The 22,445-nt window shown below is 31.7% G+C and overlaps 2 protein-coding genes across 14 annotated transcripts in view; one reads left to right on the top strand and one right to left on the bottom strand.

Annotated features, from left to right (window-relative positions):
• Positions 1-19,718, top strand: part of LOC142323200 (thioredoxin reductase 1, cytoplasmic-like) — a 76,543-nt gene extending 56,825 nt beyond the window's left edge. For all 4 annotated transcript variants that reach the window (XM_075362539.1, XM_075362540.1, XM_075362542.1 and 1 more), the window contains 6 exons: positions 3,028-3,189; positions 4,287-4,420; positions 6,672-6,801; positions 10,804-11,031; positions 11,971-12,105; positions 16,859-19,718. In XM_075362539.1, the coding sequence (XP_075218654.1) occupies positions 3,028-3,189; positions 4,287-4,420; positions 6,672-6,801; positions 10,804-11,031; positions 11,971-12,105; positions 16,859-16,930 (861 nt within the window). In that variant the 3' untranslated portion in view covers positions 16,931-19,718. The remainder of the gene's footprint in view (positions 1-3,027; positions 3,190-4,286; positions 4,421-6,671; positions 6,802-10,803; positions 11,032-11,970; positions 12,106-16,858) is intronic.
• Positions 19,719-20,014: 296 nt separating this feature from the next.
• Positions 20,015-22,445, bottom strand: part of LOC142323199 (inositol hexakisphosphate and diphosphoinositol-pentakisphosphate kinase 2-like) — a 330,980-nt gene continuing 328,549 nt past the window's right edge. For all 10 annotated transcript variants that reach the window (XM_075362529.1, XM_075362537.1, XM_075362533.1 and 7 more), the window contains one exon: positions 20,015-20,646. In XM_075362529.1, coding sequence (XP_075218644.1) covers positions 20,260-20,646 — 387 coding nt within the window. In that variant the 3' untranslated portion in view covers positions 20,015-20,259. The remainder of the gene's footprint in view (positions 20,647-22,445) is intronic.

The raw sequence follows: 22,445 nt of genomic DNA, 5'->3' as shown, positions 1-22,445 counted from the left end.
TGCAGGATGCTTTAACTGTGGGGTCATCAACACAAGATGACATTTACCCAGAAAAGACCACGATGTTGCTCCTCAAAGGCCGTTTGGCAGTGAATCAGCATGTCCGTGTTTCGATGGCAGGCCAGCACATAAAGCATGTTCAGGTTCAAAAATACTTTGAGGTGTTTCTTGATGAGAAACTGCAATTCAAGAAGCACTTTCAATATGTCGCGGAGAGGGTCTGGAATGCCTTCTTCAGCATTTGACGTGTAGTCAATACTGATTGGGGTCTTAACTTTAAGACCATGAGCATCCTGTGTAAAAGTATGTGCAAGGCTATTATGCTGTACATGGTACCTGTTTGGGTGGATAGGCCAAAATATAAAAGTTATTGGGACATATTATTAAGCGCTCAGTGCCTAATAATGTTAATGGTAATGGGTGGTTATCGTACTATTTCACAGGAGGTAGTCTTGGTGATTGCAGGTGTGAAACTGATAGACTTGATTGCGTCTGAGAAGCAGCAGCAGTATGTTGCTAGTTTAATTCTCGGATAAACTTCGAGAAATTGAACAATATGGCAATGGCTTGTGATAGGCCAGATGGAATGAAGCAGATGGTGGGCATTATATGCATGAGCTCTCTTCAAATGTTGTTGGTTTGCAGGATGCCTCTTGGGTGCACCCTAATAAATATGTGACACAATTTCTTTCCGGCCATGGTGTTTTAGGGACAGACTGCAGAAATTTGGCCTGATGGATTCTGGGATATGTCCTCAGTGTGGACAATTTGATGACACCTACCATGTTCTTTATGAGTGCTCGAAGTATGAGTTAATGTGTACTGAGACCATCTGTCGGCTTGATCTTATCAGGTAGGTGTTGGATCTCCGTATAAACTGGAGGACCCAGGCCAAATGGGCAATAGTGGAGAGTTTTATAGTGTACTTAGCTAAGGAAAGGATTGCTGAGGGGATCTAGAGGTCTGCTTGGATTTCTCTTTTATTCTGTGATGACCTCTGGTAAAGCCCATAAGGGCTTGGAACAGAGGGAGTGACGGAGTATGTCTTCCCCTACAGGGATCAGGATGTGAAACTTTGAAGAAACTTAGGTGAGCCATTCAGAATGAATGTTGTGGTGTTCTGTCATCTGGTGTTTTTTTGCATGAGAATGGTCCTCCTCTTAGTGCCCAAAAAGAACTCAAGAACTTCTGAATCAGTTCCAACCGGATATTTTTGATCATCCCCCTTACAGCCTGGACTTGGCACCAATTGATTTTCATTTCTTCACTCACATGAAAAAATGGCTTTCATCTCAACACTTCGATGACGATGAAGAACTTCAAAATGCCATGAAAGGTTGGTTAGGTACCCAGACGGCTGAATTTTATGAAGAAAATATTTGTAAATTAGTTAAACGCTATGACAAATGCTTGAGTTGTAATGGCGACTATGTTTAGAAATAGTTTAATGCTGTAGTTTTAAGTTACATATAATAAAATATTTTTATTTATGCAGTTTTTTATTTATAGCCAAATGGAGGTTACTTTCTGAACAGTCCTTGTGTGTGTGTATGTGTGTGTGTGCGCACATGTGTGTAAATTTAGTGAAAGGCAGCTGTTTGTTTATGGCATGCTTATTTTATGGCAACCCTAATTTTTTTTTTTTTAAATAAATTGATAATGGTTTTCTTAAAAGATAAAATTGGAGTTATATTTTTTCTTTCAAAATCAATTGTCCTGTAATACTGCATAAAAAATAAAAACATTTTTGTTTAAATTCTAGTTTAAAACAGTGATTGTAATGAAGTAAACCTTTTTAACTTGCATTTTGTTAATTATAATTATATGTTATACCTATGACTTATAAAGCCTCTAAAAGTAAACATTATTTTTGTATTTATATACATTCTCCTATTTTCTTACTGAGCTGCTGGAATTTATATTTAATTTGTGTCTCTCACAAACAGATTTCCTGATAGATGGAAGATTTAAAAAAATATTACAATTACGTCAAAAGATGATATTACAGATGTCAAAAACTGTAGACCAATTGCTTTCAGCTCTAGGGCAGAGCTAAGACCACTGGGGCAGTGAAAATCTTTGAACAGTTATTATGTAAAGAAATATCTTGTTTTTTAAATCTAAAATTTCTATATAATATCTCAGTTTTTCTCTGTGTTCAGTAGTATGAAGTCTCATAAATTTTGCTGAATATATACTATACAGTTTTGAAAAATGCAATTTACAGATATACCATGCTATTTAAGTAGATTTCAGCAAGGCAGTGGACATGGTTGATTATCAAATACTTAGTAAATTCCAATCTTTTGATTTTTCCAGTCATCTAATAACTTTTTTCAAATTAGTAAACAGGTAACAGTTTAGGTCCTTCATTTTTTCTTTTATTTATAAATGATATAACAATTGCAGTATCTTGATCTGATATACTAATATATGTTTGCAATTACTATTGCAAGCTGTCTTAAATAATTTAACAGTCCAGTCGATGAAGAATAAGTATATTTAAATACCTCAAAGTGTTCAATCATTTCATTTTCTACAAAGAAAAATACTAGAATAATATTTTACCATACTGGAGTTTAATTACAGTTTGTGCAGTCTGATTTTAGTTGGTTGTCTGAAATTAGCAACTTAAGGATTACTTTTGATACCACATTGAGTACTAGCCATGTAACAATCATAATTTGGAAAGCTAATGTCATGTTAGGTCTCATCAAAAGAAGCCGAGGTAATTAGAGGAATACTAATGCTCTTTGGCTCTGTTTTTCAGTAGTGGTATCAGCACTTGAATTTGGGCCCATTATATTGAGCCCATATGATATCCAGAAGCAAGCCATTAAACAAGTACAAATTACATTTTATTATTAAACAGCTTGAAGACTTTGAGCATCTATATCTGAGTCACTACCATAGATTTTGAAGCATTTGTATGTTACAGAATTACTGCTATTCATATGTTATTGTCAGTGTGTTATTATTTGAATTTTAATATGGTAATGTTTCAATATCTGTTATACTTGTACACAGGTTAGATCCATCTTACTACGTGGTTTTGATCAACAAATTGCTAACATGATCGGTTCACATTTAGAGTCTCATGGCGTTAAGTTTATTAAAGGATATGTACCTTCTGAAATAACATCGGTGTCAGAAGGAGAGGCAGGTCATGATCAGTCAAGAAGATTAAAGGTATGTGTGTAAAATAATTTTTTAGTTACGCTATATTATGTTGGGGAAAGTTATGGATTGATACTTTAGTTTATTCATTGTACTGTAGTATTGCAATAATCATTTAACAAACTATGTCATTAATTCATTTGTAATTAGTTATATTTTAATTTTCAGGTTGGCATTTTCTGAGTTTTATGTAAAAATCTGATTTATTGATAGTTGCTTCATGGTAGTTTCCAACTGAGATCTAACTCTAATTTTTCATTATTTGCAAGTTTCATTGATGATAACTTTTTCACTGAATTTTGGCTTCTATTAAATGTCATATTTAAAGTGGCGTAATATAGTTGGTAAAAAATTTTGGGTAGCTTATACCAGTGGTATAATTTGATATTCCGAAAGGGGGATATCACAAGGTGTAAGATGGTGTGGATTCAATGACAAGTTGAACACCTGTGCATATGAAGTTTTGTCTTTTGATGCATTGGTTTTGTTTGCATTAAGTCAGACACTAGTGATGTGAAATTGTGACACATGTATTGCTTATCATTTTTGTTTTTTTTTTTCATTTTGTACAAACATCTTAGTACACATAATGCAAAAAATCATTCTTCCCTTTTCTTTAAAGAAAAAAATAAATAATAACATGTGATGAGAGATATGTAAAAACAATAAAATTCTTAAGCTAAATTTTAGAAACTCCTGACACAACAAAATAATTAGACAGTCCATTAGTTTATTTAACTAATTAGAGAGCTAACTGCATATGTCCACACCATAGTGAAACTAGTTCTAAAAGTATAATTAAACATTTTGTAGTTGTGGTTTACTACAATCCTCACTAAACACCGGCTGATTTTAAAACCAAAAAAATAGGGAGTTATAACAAATAACCAATCAATTTCTTATTTCCCTAATTCCTTATAGCTATTCCTTAATTAACTAATGCACTGGATTGTTAAAATTTATGCTGCTTCTAATGTTCTGATTTTTTTTGTTGTTTAAATATATTTGCCTTGTGTTTTTAATAGCTTCTTTCATAGACTTATTTTATTATTTAAATTATTATTTTTTAATAAGATTAATTATTTTGTCTAAAATATTTTGTTTTACAGGTCAAAATGATTAATATTGATCGATCTGAAGATGTAAAAGAAGATTATTATCATACAGTTTTGTTAGCTGTTGGTAGAGATGCCCAAATAAATGGCTTAGGATTGGAAAACCTTGGAATAATACACAATGAAAGGTATTATTTTATTTAAAAAAAGAAAATTAAATCAGTATATACTAAATGTATTATAGGAGAACTTTCCATCCTAAAATGGAAACAAAATGGACTGGAAAGAAAAACAAGACTTTCATTTATTTTGAAGTTGTTGAACATCCTTATATGAGAAAATTTATAAGATTTAAATGCTTTTTATATGTAAGATATCAACATTACTTCCTTTGTTAAAGATAGATTTAAAGGAAATTCTTCACTAGCAAAAAGTTTAAAAGATGTCCCTTTTGGTACTTTTCTTTGTTAGATGTTATTGTCATGAATAAATGCAAAGCATTTGATCTGTTGACTCTGCCATGCTGTTAATCTTTTGTAACTGTTATTAGTCACAAAAGAAAAAACTTGCCTTTGAAGCATTCATTACAAACCACTGGGTGTAAAAAGAGTTTAATACCAAGTTAAATGTTGCTTTGTTCTCAGTTATTCGTGAGAGTTATGAATTACAGTAAATTATGCATAAAATTACTTTTTTTTATGCTGTTTCTTGGTATTGTAAGAGTTTCATTAAGAGATTACATGTAAAAACGTTAGTGTTAACTAAGTTAAGCTGAGTATTTAAGTACTTAGCAATGCTAAGTTAGCCACAATTGAAACAAAGTGCCAAGCAGTCAGGTCCTTGCACTTAGAGCCAAGATTACCCAAATCCCAGTATCTAAAACACTTAGATTCTTCCTCCCGTCTGGCAACATACACTTGACTCACCCGATTTGGATCCTGTCTATAGCATGGAGATTATGATCAGCATCCACAGGCAGTGCCATGGTCACCTTCTGGATATGGACAAAAGCGAGCCTGAGGGATGTAACCAACACCAAGGTTTTATCCTATAGGGCACGTGAGATCTCGCATGCACAAATCTCAGGATGTGGTCTTGGCATCCAAGTCCTTCATGTGGATGAAAGACTTCTTATTGGCCTTTATCGTCTCCTGCAGCAACTCGGCATTTCTTTTCAACCATTTGGGTTGTCACCAAAGAGGAAACCAGAGTCTCCAAGTTATTCCACAGGCCACCATCCCACCAGTGGATCCCCTAGCATCATCAGCATATTCAGACTTGTTTAAAACTAATAGTAGAAAAAAGAAGTTACAAATAAAAAAAAGAAGATGTGGGTGTTGAAAAAGGATGTTTTCTCATCTGAGTAGATCAGGATAGTTTACCATCTTACTCAGAACTATACTGCTTTGTAACATTAATAGCAGATGTGTTATTTTTGATATTAAGAGTAATAAGTTCTTGCTTAGAAGAATAGTTTAAAAAGGATTAGATAGTTTTAAGTCTCTTGAAACATTCAAACATTGCTGACCACAGTAACTAATTGATCTTTAACTCTTCATGGGCGGCGATGTTTTATGGCTGTAGGCTGAAGACATTTTCAAAAAAAAAAGGTCTTGCAAAAACTATTTAAAGTTACCTAAAATATGCATTCATGCATAAACTCAGCATATACATTGTATTTTTGCTGAATTCTGCCACCAGTCTGGTTAAGGAACAATATTTAATTATCTCATGAGAAAAAGCTTATGCGAAAACAGCACAAGTCTCACTGAGCGCACTAGAATTTGCAAACTGTAGGTGGTGATTTTGGTTATGTTTTACATTTAGTCTTTTCATGTAAAAGACACTGAATAATAACGGTAACAGTAGTAATGTTGATTGTAATATAAAAACAGCAATTTTGAAGAAGTAGTGCACCTAGGCAGGGAATAGTATAATATGATTATAATAGTTTATATGATAATATAAATATTTTTATTCATTTCCTTCTGAATTTTTGTCTTGAAAACTGTTTGAATTCAAACGAAGCAAGCCAAAAATGAAGTTTTGGAAGGAACAGTTTGTAAACAAATTACTTAAAAATGAGTGAAAAACACGTAAAAATTATGCACGCATCTTGTTACATACGTACGGTCATTTACGTAACTGAAGTAAAATGGTTCCCAATCACGTATCAGGAATTCCTGTCTCAAAATGACTGAAAGAACATCTCCTGCCATCTCTTGGAATTTATATGTAACTATGTGACGACAAATAGCTGGTTACATTCAGAGACCCATATATGAGTTTCCGCCCATGAAGGGTTAATTGTGAAGGTGCTGGATGTCAACACATAGTCATTTCACTTGAAACAGTTACTTATATGAAATTTTTTCAATTTTATGTTTTTAAAAAGGTGTTTTCAAATATTAATAACAGTCACTTTTAACTGTTTTCCAGGAATAAGAAGATATTAGTTGATGAATTTGATCGTACAAGCTGCACTTCAGTTTATGCTATTGGAGATATTCAATATGGGCGAATGGAGTTGACTCCTGTTGCAATAAAAGCTGGAAAATTGCTTGCACAGGTAGTAATTCAATCTTGTGTGGTTTGGTTATTGTAATTTTGTTATAATTATGTAGTATTTGCTGTTAGTTGTCATGGAAAGCAGCCAGATTTTGAAAGTTTCTATGAAGTTTGATATTTATTAAATTTTTTTTTCTATTTTTATAACACATAAATAGCTAAAACGTAATTTATAGCAAAATTTTGATTTTTTTTTCCTCTGAGATAAACTTTGAGATTTTTCATCTTTTATAAAAAAAAATAAAATAAATAAAAATAGTGTTTTAACTGAGCCGTATTTTATACAGGTAGCTTGTTTTTCTTTTTTTGTCTTCAGTCATTTGACTGGTCTGATGCAGCTCTCCAAGATTCCCTATCTAGTGCTAGTCGTTTCATTTCGGTATACCCCCTTCATCCTACATCCCTAATATTTTCCCCTTCATTTACATCCCTACAATCCCTTGTTTTACATATTCTAAACGTTGCCTGCCTACACAATTTTTTCCTTCTACCTGTCCCTCCAATATTAAAGCGACTATTCCAGGATGCCTTAATATGTGGTCTATAAGTCTGTCTCTTCTTTTAGCTATATTTTTCCAAATGCTTCTGTCTTCATCTATTTGCCGCAACACCTCTTCATTTGTCACTTTATCCACCCATCTGATTTTTAACATTCTCCTATAGCACCACATTTCAAAAGCTTCTAATTTTTTCTTCTCAAGTACTCTGATCGTCCAAGTTTCACTTCCATATAAAGCTACACTCCAATCATATACTTTCAAAAATTCCTGGCATTTAAATTTATTTTTGATTTAAGCAAATTATATTTCTGACTGAAAGCTCGTTTCGCCTGTGCAATTCGGCATTTTATATCACTTCTGCTTCATCCATCTTTAGGAATTCTACTTCCCAAATAACAAAATTCTTTTACCTCTGTAATCTTTTCTCTTCCTATTTTTATATGTAGTGGTTCATCTACATGATTTCTACTACATTTCATTCCTTTTGCTTTGTTCTTGTTTATTTTCACGTGGTAGTACTTTTTTAGGACTTCATCCATGCCATTCATTGTTTCTTCTAAATCTTTTTTACTCTCAGCTAGAATTATTATATCATCAGCAAATCGTAACATCTTTATCTGCTCACCTTGTACTGTTACTCCGGATCTAAATTGTTCTTTGACATCATTAACTGCTAGTTCTATGTAAAGATTAAAAAGTAATGGGATAGGGAACATCCTTGTTGGACTCCCTTTTTTATTACGGCTTCTTTCTTATGTTCTTCAATTATTACTGTTGCTGTTTGGTTCCTGTAAATGTTAGCAATTGTTCTTCTATCTCTGTACTTGAACCCTAATTTTTTTTAAATGCTGAACATTTTATTCCAGTCTATGTTATCGAATGCCTTTTCTAGGTGTATAAATGCCAAGTGTAATAGTTTATTTTTCTTTATTCTTCCTTCTACTATTAATCTGAAGCAATTCCTTCTTTCTCTTCTCCTAACACTTCTTCCACTCTCCTCTCTTCTGTATAGAATTCTAGTTAAGATTTTTGATGCATGACTAGTTAAACTAATTGTTCTGTATTCTTCACATATATCTGCTCCTGCTTTCTTTGGTATCATGACTATAACACTTTTTTTGAAGTCTGACGGAACTTCCCCTTTTTTATAAATATTACACACCAGTTTGTATAATCTATCAATCACTTCCTCACCTGCACTGCACAGTAATTCTACAGGTATTCCGTCTATTCCAGGAGCCTTTATGCCATTCAAATCTTTTAATGCTCTCTTAAATTCAGATATCAGTATTGTTTCTCCCATTTCATCCTCTTCAACTTCTTCTTCTTCTTCTTCCTCTATAACACCATTTTCTAATTCATTTCCTCCGTATAACTCTTCAATATATTCCACCCACCTATCGATTTTACCTTTGTATTATAAATCGGTGTACCATCTTTGTTTAACACATTAGTGGATTTTAATTTATGTACCCCAAAAGTTTCCTTAACTTTCCTGTATGTTCCGTCTATTTTACCAATGTTCATTTCTCTTTCCACTTCTGAACACTTTTCTTTAATCCACTTTTCTTTCGCCAGTTTGCACTTTCTGTTTATAGTATTTCTTAATTGTGATAGTTCCTTTTCTTTCTTCATTAGCATTCTTATATTTTCTACGTTCATCCATCAGCTGCAATATATCGTCGGAAACCCAAGGTTTTCTACCAGTTCTCTTTGTTCCGCCTAAGTTTGCTTCTGCTGATTTAAGAATTTCCTTCTTAACATTCTCCCATTCTTCTTCTACATTTTCTACCTTATCTTTTTTACTCAGACCTCTTGCGATGTCCTCCTCAAAAATCTTCTTTACCTCCTCTTCCTCAAGCTTCTCTAAATTCCACCGATTCATCTGACACCTTTTCTTCAGGTTTTTAAACCCCAATCTACATTTCATTGTCACCAAATTATGGTCGCTATCAATGTCTGCTCCCCAGGGTAAGTTTTGCAGTCAACGAGTTGATTTCTAAATCTTTGCTTAACCATGATATAATCTGTCTGATACCTTGCAGTATCGCCTGGCTTTTTCCAAGTGTATATTCTTCTATTATGATTTTTAAACTGGATGTTGGTAATTACTGAATTATACTTCGTGCAAAACTCTATAAGTCGGTTCCCTCTTTCATTCCTTTTGCCCAGCCCGTATTCACCCACTATATTTCCTTCCTTGCCTTTTCCAATGCTTGCATTCCAATCTCCAACTATTATTAAATATTCATTTCCTGTGTTTAATTGCTTCATCAATCTCTTTGTATACGCATTCTACCTCATCATCATCATGGGCGCTTGTAGGCATATAGACGTTAACAATCGTCTGTTTAGGTTTTGATTTTATCCTTATTACAATGATTCTTATCGCTATGCATTTTGAAATACTTTTCTCTCTTCCCTATCTTCTTGTTCATTATGAAACCTACTCCTGCCTGCCCATTATTTGAAGCTGAGTTAATTATTCTAAAATCACCTGACCAAAAGTCGTTTTCCTCTTCCCACCGAACCTCACTAATTCCTACTACATCTACATTTATCCTATCCATTTCCCTCTTTAAATTTTCTAACCTACCAACCTTTTTTAAACTTCTAACATTCCACACTCTGACTCGTAGAATGTTATTTTTTAATTTTCTAGTGACTCCTTCCTTAGTAGTCCTCACCCGGAGATTCGAACGGGGGACTAGTTTACCTCCGGAATGTTTTACCAAGGAAGACATCATTGCTATATGAAAATGCAGAGAGCTACATTTTCTTGGAAAAAAAGCAGCTGTAGTTTTCCATTGCTTTCAGCTGCGCAGTACTCAGAGGACTGAGTGATGATATGGCCGTTTAAGTCATCCTGACTTACGCCCTTAACAACTACTGAAAGAGCTGCTGCCCTCTTTCAGGAATCATTCCTTAGTCTGGCTCTCAACAGATACCTCTCCGATATGGTAGCTTGTAGCTGCCACAAATAAAAATGTAACATATTAACTGTACTATCTTTCTATTAAATATTAAAAATACAGTTCTACTGTTTGTGGTTTTTTTTTAAAACTGTTTATATTACATTTTATTTAATGATTATTATGTTTGTAGGTAGGTAAATTAAAAATAAATTACCACTGTAATTCCGATTACTCTACAAAATTGATCAGGAATTGTGTGTATATAAATTGTGTTTGCTTCATTATATAGTAATTTATATCCTGTATATCTTATTTATATCCTCTTGCATTATTTATTTTTAATTGTAAAGAAAATAATGAAGAAATTCTTTTTTAGAAAATGATCTTATTTTTGTAGTTATATTAGATGCTGAGACTGTATAAAGTTGTGAGAATCTTAGTTAAGCAGAATTCATAAAGTTGAGAAATCCATTGTATTACCCATGAATTATGATTACATTATTTTATTATCATTTTTTGTATTTACTTATAAAGTTAGAACTATGTTTTAATTTACTTCTGTAATTTATTGTGTACTGTTTTTTTCAGAGGATGTATGGTAAAGGAACTATCATGGATTATGAAACCATAGCTACTACAGTATTCACACCATTAGAATATGGATGCTGCGGTTATTCAGAAGAAGCTGCTAAGGCGAAATTTGGTGAAGAAAATGTTGATGCTTTTCATAGCCGTTATGACCCTTTAGAATGGTTAATTCAAGGGAGAGATATAGATCAGTGCTATGCAAAACTTGTTTGTCTAAAATCTGAAAAGGTGAGATTATAAAATGTTATCAGTCTCGTGGCTAATTAGAAGATTATATGGCATTTTTATCTTATTGATCAATTTTGTATTAAAAAGAAAATTTACCTGAATATATCTAGTTGTTAAACGGTTATGAGAACACTAGTGTCATGCTGTTGACTTACATTCCAAGGCTCATGGATTTTGATGACACTGTAATCAATATAGTAAAAATTTAGTATTTGTGTGGGTGGTAGGAAATTAAAAGCAGACATGTAGGGATAGTTTTACTGGAGTATTGTTGATCCACTGAGTAAAAGCTATTATTTTCATATTAGTTTGTTTTATATGTTTCCTGACGTGTTTGTTGTTTAAAAAGCTAACAAGTTATTTAATGAAGTATTATTTGTTAACAAACTATTTGTTTCATGATTGCTCTAAAGAAATGTGAAGACAGGACACATTCATTTCTCAGTCAGTTTTTATTGATATATGAGACAGCTTCATTTTATTACTAAAATTTAATTGAAAAGTCACCAATGAAAACCAAAGAAAGTAAACTTATTGTGCTACTTTTTTGTATCATTTAAATTTTACAGTATCAGATCCACAAAAAGTATAGACCACCATGGAAGATTAAAAATGAAATACAAATGTAGAACAATGTAGTGTTTTGAACGTAAGTGTGTGAACGTAATTAAACATGATTATTTTTTATTCTACTGCTTATAAAGAACTTAGGAAGGATTATAAGGTAGTAATCTGTTATGTACTGCATAATGTATTTTAGTTATTCTATTTTTAAACATTTAATTACTAATTTGTTTTTCTTCTCTGCTGTTAATTACATTTTAATTTATTTGTATTATGTTTATCTAAATCTAAAGTTTTCATTGATTTCATTTTGTTCTTAAAATACAAAATTAGGTTAAGTTTACTTGTTATTAATACAAATCTTAAATATTACAGATGAGAGTAATTGGATTCCATATACTTGGTCCAAATGCTGGAGAAATTACACAAGGTTTCGCCCTTGCAATTAAAATGAATGCAACTAAGACAGACTTTGATGGACTGGTTGGAATTCACCCAACTTGTGCAGAAGTATGTATTGCAATTTATATAATTTTCTATTTGTATTTAAATTCTAAGTATAAACATTTAAGAAAAGTATGTCAATAAACTATTTTTAATTTAATAAAAATTATTATACACAAAAATACCTTACCTGTGTGATTTCCACTATCAGCAATTATATCAGAAATATATTTACAGTATTTTCTGAGTAATAGTGCATGGCATCACATTTTAATTTAGATATATTATGTTGATGATATTCTCATTATATATAACCTTAAATAATGAACATCTAATAATATTAAATAAATTAAATTCTTATAATGAAAATTTAAACAATAGAATGTTAAATTATTTAGTTGTCAATATGAAAATAAATCTGGACAACCGATTTGAAACATCAGTATATAAAAAACCTACATCTAATAATATAGCAATTCATAAAAAATCAAATTACCCTTGGTCTCAAAATTAGCACATACGATATGATTAATATAGCAATCAGATACACACATAATAACAAAAAAAAGTTAAATAATGGAATAAACATTGTAAAACATGTAGCAGTAGAAAATGGATATGGTACTACATTAATAATATTTATAAGAAACAACAATTAAAACACAATAACAAAAAAATTACCTTATAACCTATACATAATAAGACACAAGAGAATGAAAACATATAAATAAGTTTTTATGCACTAATAATATCATTGAAAACATTACTAAACCTTACAAAAATTATTTAAACAAGCATAGAAACCGATAACCACATAATAAAATATTTAAAAAATAATAATATTAAAATAAACGATCTTTGTGGATTTTATAAAATTAAATGTATTGATTGTGATTGGTTTTTCTTATATAAGAAAAACAAATAGATCTTTAAAACTAGATTTCTTGAACATTATAGAAATTATAAAAATAACTAGCTTTTACCTGCGCCGAACCTTTAAATGAAATACGCAAGCAACTGTCATGTCGATCAGTGGCTTTTTGCCTGGGCGTTAGCTCTTCAGTTACATCCTGCCACGAAGGATTACAGGTAAAAGTTACAAAGAGGTCAGGCCTGCCTTAAGTTCGAACATAAGCGAAAGCGTCTTGAGTGTATTCATGCAGATAATGGGGACTGTTCACAAAAGTAGAAGGCAGAATAACAATCTTGCCTATGTCGTTAGATCTAATATTACCATCTGCGCTAATCGCATCTTGTAGATGAATGTAATTTTCAGCTCGTAATTTCATCTGGTTTATAGAAATGTAATGAAGGCGTTCGCTCTCTACTTTAATATACATATCTACCAAGAATTGATGAAAGAGTTGCCTTGACTGCGAAAAGAGACTGAAGTCGTGCTCTCGAAGCATCATGTGATACGCGTAAAGATTCATGCAGGAAACTTTTTTATTGGGAACTGGCTGTTGGGAACAGCAACTTCATTGATCATCGGCGCATTATAACGCCTCTCATGTTCGCCACATGGAGTCCGATGAGCATGAATGACCACTATGTAATTATCTGGAGGCCAGTTTTCTATTGCACTTTTAAAGGTATTTACCAACAAATTGTGGCTGTGTGACATTCGTTGAATTTTCAATACTGTATCTCTTTCGACTCCTTCAATATACTGACAACGACGGTTTACTTCATTTTCTTCATCGCCCGTAAAATACACCTGCAAAAATGTATGCTGTTCATTATCTGCTGGAAAAAGTGATCCAATTTGATGATATATCTGTCCTTGTACAGTAAAAGTTGGTGAAAATCCGAGCATTCTTATCACATTATCTACTCCAAAGGATGTCATTTGAAAGCAAGAGTTATACTTTCTAATTTTACTTAATAATTGCTTCGACTCATCTGTTAACACTTAAATATAGAGTTTTCAAAGGCTCCTCTGGTTCACCAAGTAATGGAAGCAAAACTTTACCACTGGAACAGCACATTTCAGCAGTTTCATCTTTCCATTTCAAAGCATCGCAATGCTGACATTTTCTATTCATTGAGCCAATACCAATTAAAGAATGCTTATGGTATTCAAGTGAAGGATCATATGGAAATCCAGAATTATTTAAATACAGACCAATTGTTACGTATTAAATTTTCGACGGCACGCGATTTGCATTTCTGCATGAACGATTCTTTTCGCCTGCGATTGTTCTGGAGTTTCTCTCACTCTTATAGCTGCCAGCTGTTCAGCTTGTCTTTCTAAACGAATTTGTGTTTGAATTGGCGTTTCAACTGCTCTCAAGATAGCTTGGCATTCAGCTTACTCATATAACCTTTCTTGTCTCTGTGAAGTTGTTTCACCAGCCGTCAAAGCATATTGTCGCCTCGCTTGTTGTTGTCGTCTTAGTTCTGCGTGAGCGGAAGTTTTTTGAGTTCGAGCAACTTTTGCTGCCCGAGCCCGTGATGAATCTCTGGACAGGTTAGATATGCGCTTCCGAGGCATTTTAGAAAAAAAACAGACTAAAACCGGAAAATAGCGTTAGAAGTAAGACAGTAAACAGGCACCTAACCTCAAAAACTAGAAAAGTTTTAGTATTGCTTAGAAGTGACAGAAGAATAACAATAAATATAGAAGAAAACGAAACAGCAGAAGCACTATACTCAATTGAATAGTGACTTGACCTGACCGTCGGTATTACAGTGTTGGATTGGCACTTTATTTCATTTACTTACTGGAACACCAGATGGCGTTGAATTAGGTCAAATGTTTTGTCGGGCAATCATACCTACCAATATAAATATTTTACCCTCCCGAAAAAATATTGTTTTTTTTTTTTTTTTTACTAAAAAGTGTTCTATGTCCTTCGTAGTACCTTTGAGTATATATGTACGAAGTTTCATGATGATTGTTTGAGTAGTTTCTGCGTGAAAGCATAACAAACAAACTCACATTCACATTTATAATATTAGTAAGGATAAATTAGGTTTATGCAATATGGAAAATCATCTAATAAACATTCTATTTTTAATATTAACACAAATTTTATTTGTGATGTGTATGAAGTATGATTAAAATTGTCTTTATTAAGCTTGTGTATTTGTCTAATACACAAATAGTAAAATAAATATGAACATGAGACTGCTCTAACTATAAGTTCTCCATAAAATAACAGCTTTTCACAATGACACAATGATCATTACACTCTGAGGATATCATAAACAATAAATATCCTTTTAATTTAATTCAGTTACCTGCATCAGGTCTAATGGCATAGCACTCAGTGCTTCCAGTGACACTTGATTTAGAACAAAATCTAGCTAATACTTAGGAAATGTTTCATAAATTTAAAATAAATTTTATCTTTTAATAAAAAACTTACTAACTTGATAATCTTCTACTAATACCTGAAAGCAACCAGCCAACTGAAAATTAACCTTCTCATCGCTAAACTCATGAGAGCTGTTGCAGTTAACATTTTGCAGAAATTTTAGTAACCTATCCTGCTTGGGTAAATTTTTTTGTTTAATTTTTAGGATTTTTTTTTAACTTTTTAATGCTAACTATAAACATAATTTTATGTACTTCACGTATTTAATTAATCTTATGATATATTTTCAGTGACTATAATTTAATTTTTATGTATTTAAAACAGATTATTTTCATTCAAGTGAGGTTAGATTACTACAATTGTTATTGCAATGGTTAGACCATTCAGACAAGAACTGGAGTGAATCTGATTAATTCATAAATAGCAGTTGCATATCAGTAGGTTATTTTATGTTTGTTGCAAAACACCTTTACTGTAAAAACTAGAAAAAGGATGGTAAAAATGTTTTGGTTACTGAAATTACTCACTTGTTTAATTTATTTCTATAAAAAAAAATTATTTCTATTTCTTTTACGTGTAATCAAATAATGCCATTATACATTAAATTCATAATTTATGCATACTGGACCACCTTTCAGTATAACTCAGCTCCCTTGGTGTATAGTTCTTACCCGAACTTATCTCCATTTTATTAGCTCTTAACACATTTTAGATACCACAATTTCAGTGAACTGCACAAAAACTCACTCCACCACCACCTCCTCTGCAGCTTTCCTCATTATTTTAACTAACAAATTACTGATAGTAACACAATTTCCTTTAACATGTAACATGGACTGCACTTTGTTGTCAGGTGTCATTCTCCCTATTGTATCATACACCTCTCATCTCATATCCTCCCACCTAACACACTGGAAAATCATGTGCTGTGCTGTGTCACTCTATCCACAGTAGACAAGCAAGGTCATTGCCTTTTTTGCACAAATAAAAACCTATTGAAGCTTTCATGACTCGTCAGAAATTGTATCACCTCCTAAAATAGTTCCCCATGTTTTCTATTCACCCACGGCTTAATATGTGGGTTAAGCCTCCTGGTCCATTGGACCTTGCCCATCTCATCTGCCATTTCTCATGCAGCTCCCTCTTCATGTGACATTTTACCCTTCTATTTGCTTTGTCCTCCTCCACCAGTAACTGTAGTGGTGGATTAGCTAGCTGCTATCGCCAAAATAGCTTCTGTTGACACCATTCGATATGCACGTGTTACTCCTATTGTCAAAGTGTGGTCTTGCATATGTTTGTCTGCAGAGCAGTGAAGTTAAAGTAAGAGCAAACAGTGATTAAAATTAAACCAGGTTTGCTATTTGCAGATTTAAATGTATTTTATAATAATAATCGTTTATGTTAGAACATAAATAACTGAAAATAGTTTATTTATTCATTTATGTTTCAATTATCAGTTCTCAATTTTATAAATTATGTTTATTTTATTGTTTCAGGTGTTCACTTCTTTAGAAGTAACAAGGTCTGCTCAACCAGAGCCTGAGGGAGCTGCATCTAAAGGATGCTGAGGTTAAATACGACCTTTCTTCATATCTTTCAAAGTGACTATCTTGAAAAGTTTCAGTTTTTTTTTTTTCCCAGTATTCATATAATATTTTTCTTACAGTTTATGGAAGTATTTTTTTTTCACTTAACATCAAGAATAAACATTGGTTGAAATATTGAGTTAAAAATACTTAAAACTTTTTATGAACAGAACCAGATTTAATTTCAGATTCTGTTATAAGAAAATTTTCTTAGTGGTTATTTGTTTTATAATAACATTAACCTATGGGTATGAAACTGGTACTTATACGTGAGAAGCTATGATCATGAAGCTATAAAAAATGTTTATGTATGAATGTTGATGTGTGTTTTTTTCTGTTTTCTGCTCATGAAAGAAATAATTTTTTAGTTTGTTAAATTATTAGTATGAAGTTTGTCACATATAATTTGATTTTAATCTTTCTGTAAATTATTTTATCATATATGGCTAAAAGTTTTATATGATTTAATTATTTATTATGGCTAAAAGTTAGTCTTTTTTAACTTACACTTGTTAAATTTTTGATCCTAATAACTTTTTTCTCTCTGTTTAAATGCAACTGAATTAAAAAAAATCAGAAAATAATATTATTAAATGATATATGATTTTGATAAGTTTAATAAAAATGAACATTTTAAGTTGAAGTTGAAATTTTTTTAAAACTATCTGATTTTAAGTTAGTTTATTTTTAATGCATTCCTGCAAAAAAATGCTTAGTGGGATTATTGTAATCATGTGTAGAGGACAGTATTAATAATTGTTTATTACATGTATAAATTTAACTTATTTAATGTTAAAAATTTATGTCATTTTGGGAATGAATAGTTCAGATCATATATTGTGCTTGATATGCAAAATTGGAGTTTGATACTTTCTGTGTTTTTCTTTCTTTTAGTATGTAGTGTAAAGAACTCATTGTTTGAGAAAATTAAATTTAATAATTGTTGATTGTTTAAGAGAAATCAAAGTTTGGTAGTTTCTCTTTGGTGTTTTGAGCCGAACGTGTTATTAATGAGTAATAACAAATAATCAGAAAACCTGTTTTACCATATGCTTTCCACCTCATGAATTGACAAGCATTTGTCAAATTAGGAGAAATGAAAACAAAATTCAATACATTTTTCTACATGTGTTAGATCATATTCTCTTAGTAATTTAATCTTTCGTGATGAATAAAATTAAAAAAGTATTATTATGTAAAGGAAATTATCAGAAATTATAAAAATACATAAATTATTATTATAATTTAAAAGGAAAGAAAAGAAATTTATCATAATACAAAGGAAAGAAATTTATCATATGTTTTGAAGGCAATCCTTGATAGTTATACTGAAAACCAGTTAGTTTGTAGTTGTTGGTCCTCAGAAGGTAACTTATCAACAGTAAAAAATAATAATTAAAAGTTTTAGCAAGATCAGTGATGGGATGGTAGATTATTGTTTATTTTGCAAGTTTAAAATTAAATTAAGGTACCGGCTGATACTACTAATGTTGTAGCATTAATCTGAGCTCCAAAGTTCAATGAGCTATGGAGTGGGGAACATTCCCTCGCCATCAACAGAATCAATGTTTCATTTTGTAATCAGAAGACATATTTATTGTTGGAATATTTATAGAAATTTCAAAGATACTGTTTGTAATGTAGGGGATGCTGCCTGTGCTTCAGCTGTGAGTTGCGACTGGTGTGCTATTTTAGGTGGAGTTAGAGTTGATGAAGTTTTACTTAATCTGATTTCTTTTGAAAGAGTTTTTCAGTCTTAAAATTCTTTGATTGATAGTCTTGCATAATTTTTGCTCTCAGACCATCAGAGGATATAATTTAATGTTTCCATCAATGTTTGTGTTTCAATTAGTTTGGTGTTATTTAATTTTTTATTTATTTGTTAAACCAGGTATCTTTCTAATTTATGTTGTGAATTGATATTACTGTTAACTCAAATGAATGTTTCCATACATAAATTGCTTTAAATTCTCTTTTAACGTAGTATTACAAGATAGTTCACGCCAATGAAGATAGGTCTTTATTGTTCTTCACTGATGCTATGTTATGGAGCATAGGTGACTCGGTATTATAACCATTTATATTGGTTATAATATTGAATTAGTTGTATTCCATGACCTATGACAGTCTTTAGGATACTATACGCAGAGTAATCAAAGCTTCATAAAGCTTGTGTCAATGTTGTTATCTGGTGATTCATTACATAACGAGATGATTACTGTGTGTATGGTGCCTTTTAATGCGAACCTCTTAGGAGGAGCTTAAGACATTGATGATGCATCAGTGTTAACAGTTGCAGTATTTTTGTTGTTACTTTTGTGACATTTATTAAATTTCATATTTTGCTTGTTTTTCTCTGTTGAGCTCAGTTGTTGGTATACATATTTATTTAAGTCAATCTTTAAAAAAAATGAGTGCATTAAATGTGGTTTAGGTAAATGAATGTATTATTAGATAAGATTTTAGGATTATTAATAAAATTAACATTACAATTTTAAGATGAAGAAAGATTCCAGTTTTTATATTTCACTTATTCAGTATTTTATTGTGTAATAGTTTTTAGGTAAATTATTTTTACAAAAATATTGTGTTTGAATGCAGCTCATAATTATTTTGTTACTATTTTACTTTTTCCTGTTTAACAGGATGTGATACAGGTAGCAGGCTGTTTATGTTCAAGTTGTAATTGTGTTTTAGTACTTTCAAAATCTGGTCTATGTATCAAAATTTCATATGTATTTATTAATAAATCAATGTCATTAAAATTAAATTCTGAATTTGATTTATTTGTATATTTAAACTTGCTTCATATTTTGTGTATTACTTTTAAGGCTATTGATATCTTTAAAGAAATTATTATTAAAAGAAAATGTTTATTATTTGACTTAAATGCAAAATGAAAAATTATATTTGCTGTTCCATCCTACCAGACTTTTTTCACAGGGAAATCTGAAATTCCTTCAAAATTTCTTTTGGGAATTTCATTCTCAACAATAGATTCTAGTTGTTTAACGGTTCAGTAAATAATTTGTACAGGATAAAATGACACTGAACATACATAATTTTTATTTAATTTTTTATTAAAAGTAATTTTTATATTTTTTCCATATTGTATGTATATAACAATATTTGATGCTGTACAAAACATATACATAGAACATACAATATGAATCCAATATACATAATAAATCATTTTTTTTATGAAATACTAAAATTTTCATTAAAAATAAAAAAAAATGACAAAAATACACATCTGAATCCTACAGACAAATTTTAATATTTTGGTTTGATATTAAATCAGTGCAATAGATTCATTCAAACTTATTCTCATCATCACGAATAATAAAACCTCTTGAAATGCAATTACCATCTTTAAGACTGCCAGCTACTGTAACAACAGGTGAACCACTTTCTGAAGAACAAGGGCTGACATTCCGTGTTGACATTTCACTATACCGACGATCAGTGGTACGGGGAATGGTACCACTGTAACAATCATTGGATTCAGCATCAGTAGTTATTTTCACGTCACAATCAACATCAGTGTCCATTTCGAAAATAGCTTCGCATGCGGATGCGGTAGAAGAGCCTTGTTGCTCTAACATAGAGCTACTACAGTAACGATGACCTCCTTCTCTGTGATGAGTTTCAAGGTCAGGTAGAGCACCAATACATTCAAAACGACCGTAAGCAAATCTCTATAAGAACCAAACATAATTTTATTGGGATTGTTAGAGATAAATATAAATAGTATATTTTCCTATATAAATTTTGCTATGGACGTGGTAAATGTACTTAAATATAGAAAATTACAATGTATGAAAATTTATATATTACAAACATTTTATTTCTTTACAAGAATCATTACTACATCTATTTTTTTGGTCTATCTCAACATGTTTTTACTCAAGGGTATTGACTACTATTGCTATCTGTAATATTAATATCTGAAATATTGTACAGTTAATAAGTCAGGTGACAATACAAATCCACCAATACTTTTGCAAACATCCCTCCATACAGTTGTTAACGAAGGGTGAAAGTGTAATAATTTAACAATTCCCGACATTGCCAATTGATGATATTCTGCACAGTTACTAAGATCAAGTGACAATACAATATTGAACCATTACTTTTGCAAACATCCCCTAGTACAGGGGTAAATTAAGGGTGAAAGTGTATTAATTTCATATATTTCCTGACATTGCTTATTGATAAAATTTTGCATAGTTACTAAGGTCAGACAACACAACATTCAACCATTAGTTCTGAAAACTTCCCCCTGTACAAGTGTTAATTAAGTGGCAATTTAACATACTTCCCTCCTGACAATGCTTACTGATGAAATTTTGTATTACCAAGATCGAGTGACAATACATATTCCACCATTACTTTATCAAATATTTCCTTTTACAAGGATAAATTAAGGGTGCATGTGTAATAATTTAAAATATTTCCTGAAATTGCCTATTGATGAAATTTTGTACACTTATTAAGGTCAGGTGATAAAACAGTACTGAACATTACTCCTGTTTGTGATTCGTTGTGGGGCTTCTGCTGGCGGGGCTGACCGCGCGGCAGGGGATGGTAGCCCGTGCAATCGGGGGCATGACTTCTTTCCACCGCTGGCGGTCCCCGATTGTGACTTGGTAATCCCGCTCGAGCCTCCATTATGGGACTGGGTAGGCGTGCATACATTGCATATTGATAAAACTTTGCACATTTAGTAAGGTAGAGCGACAATAAAATATTACACCATTAGTTTTGCCAACATTCCCCCGTACAAGAGTAAATAAGGGTGCACATGTAATAATTTAACATACTTTCAAATACTGCCTATTCATGAAATTTTGCAGTTACTAAGATTGGATGGACAATCTCATATTCCACCATTGCATTTGCAAATATCCCCCCATAACAGGGTAAATTAAGGGAGCAGTGAATTAATGTAAAATACTTCCTGACAATGCCTATTGATGAATTTTTGCACACTTATTAAGATCAAGTTACAATACAATATTCTACCACTAATACTGCAATCATTACCCCATACGTGAGTATATCAAGAGTGGAAAAGAAGATTGTTGATGTTAAAATTTAACATACTTCCTGATATTGCCTACAGATGAAATTTTGCTAAGTTACTAAGGTAGGGTTACAATACTATATTACACCATTAGTTTTGCCAACATTCCCCTGTACATGAGTAAATGTAGAGTGCAGGTGTAATAATTTATACTTCATGACAATGACTTTTGGTGAAATTGTGCACAGTTTTTAATTAATGTTGAGTGACAATACATATTCTATCACTACTTTTGCAAACATTACATAATATGGGGGTTAAGTAAGGGGTGGAAATGTAATATACTTCCTAACATTGCCTATTGATGAAATTTTGCAGTTACTGAAATCGAGAGACAATCCAATATTCCAAAATTCCTTTTGCAAACATCCTGTACGGAAGTAAATCAAGGATGGAATTAAGGTTGTGGCT

This window comes from Lycorma delicatula, chromosome 4 (assembly GCF_047948215.1).
Source record: "Lycorma delicatula isolate Av1 chromosome 4, ASM4794821v1, whole genome shotgun sequence".
In the NCBI taxonomy this organism is placed as follows: Eukaryota; Metazoa; Arthropoda; class Insecta; order Hemiptera; family Fulgoridae; genus Lycorma; species Lycorma delicatula.
Note: the sequence above shows the minus strand (reverse complement) of the source record. Positions and strands in the feature narration are given on the sequence as shown.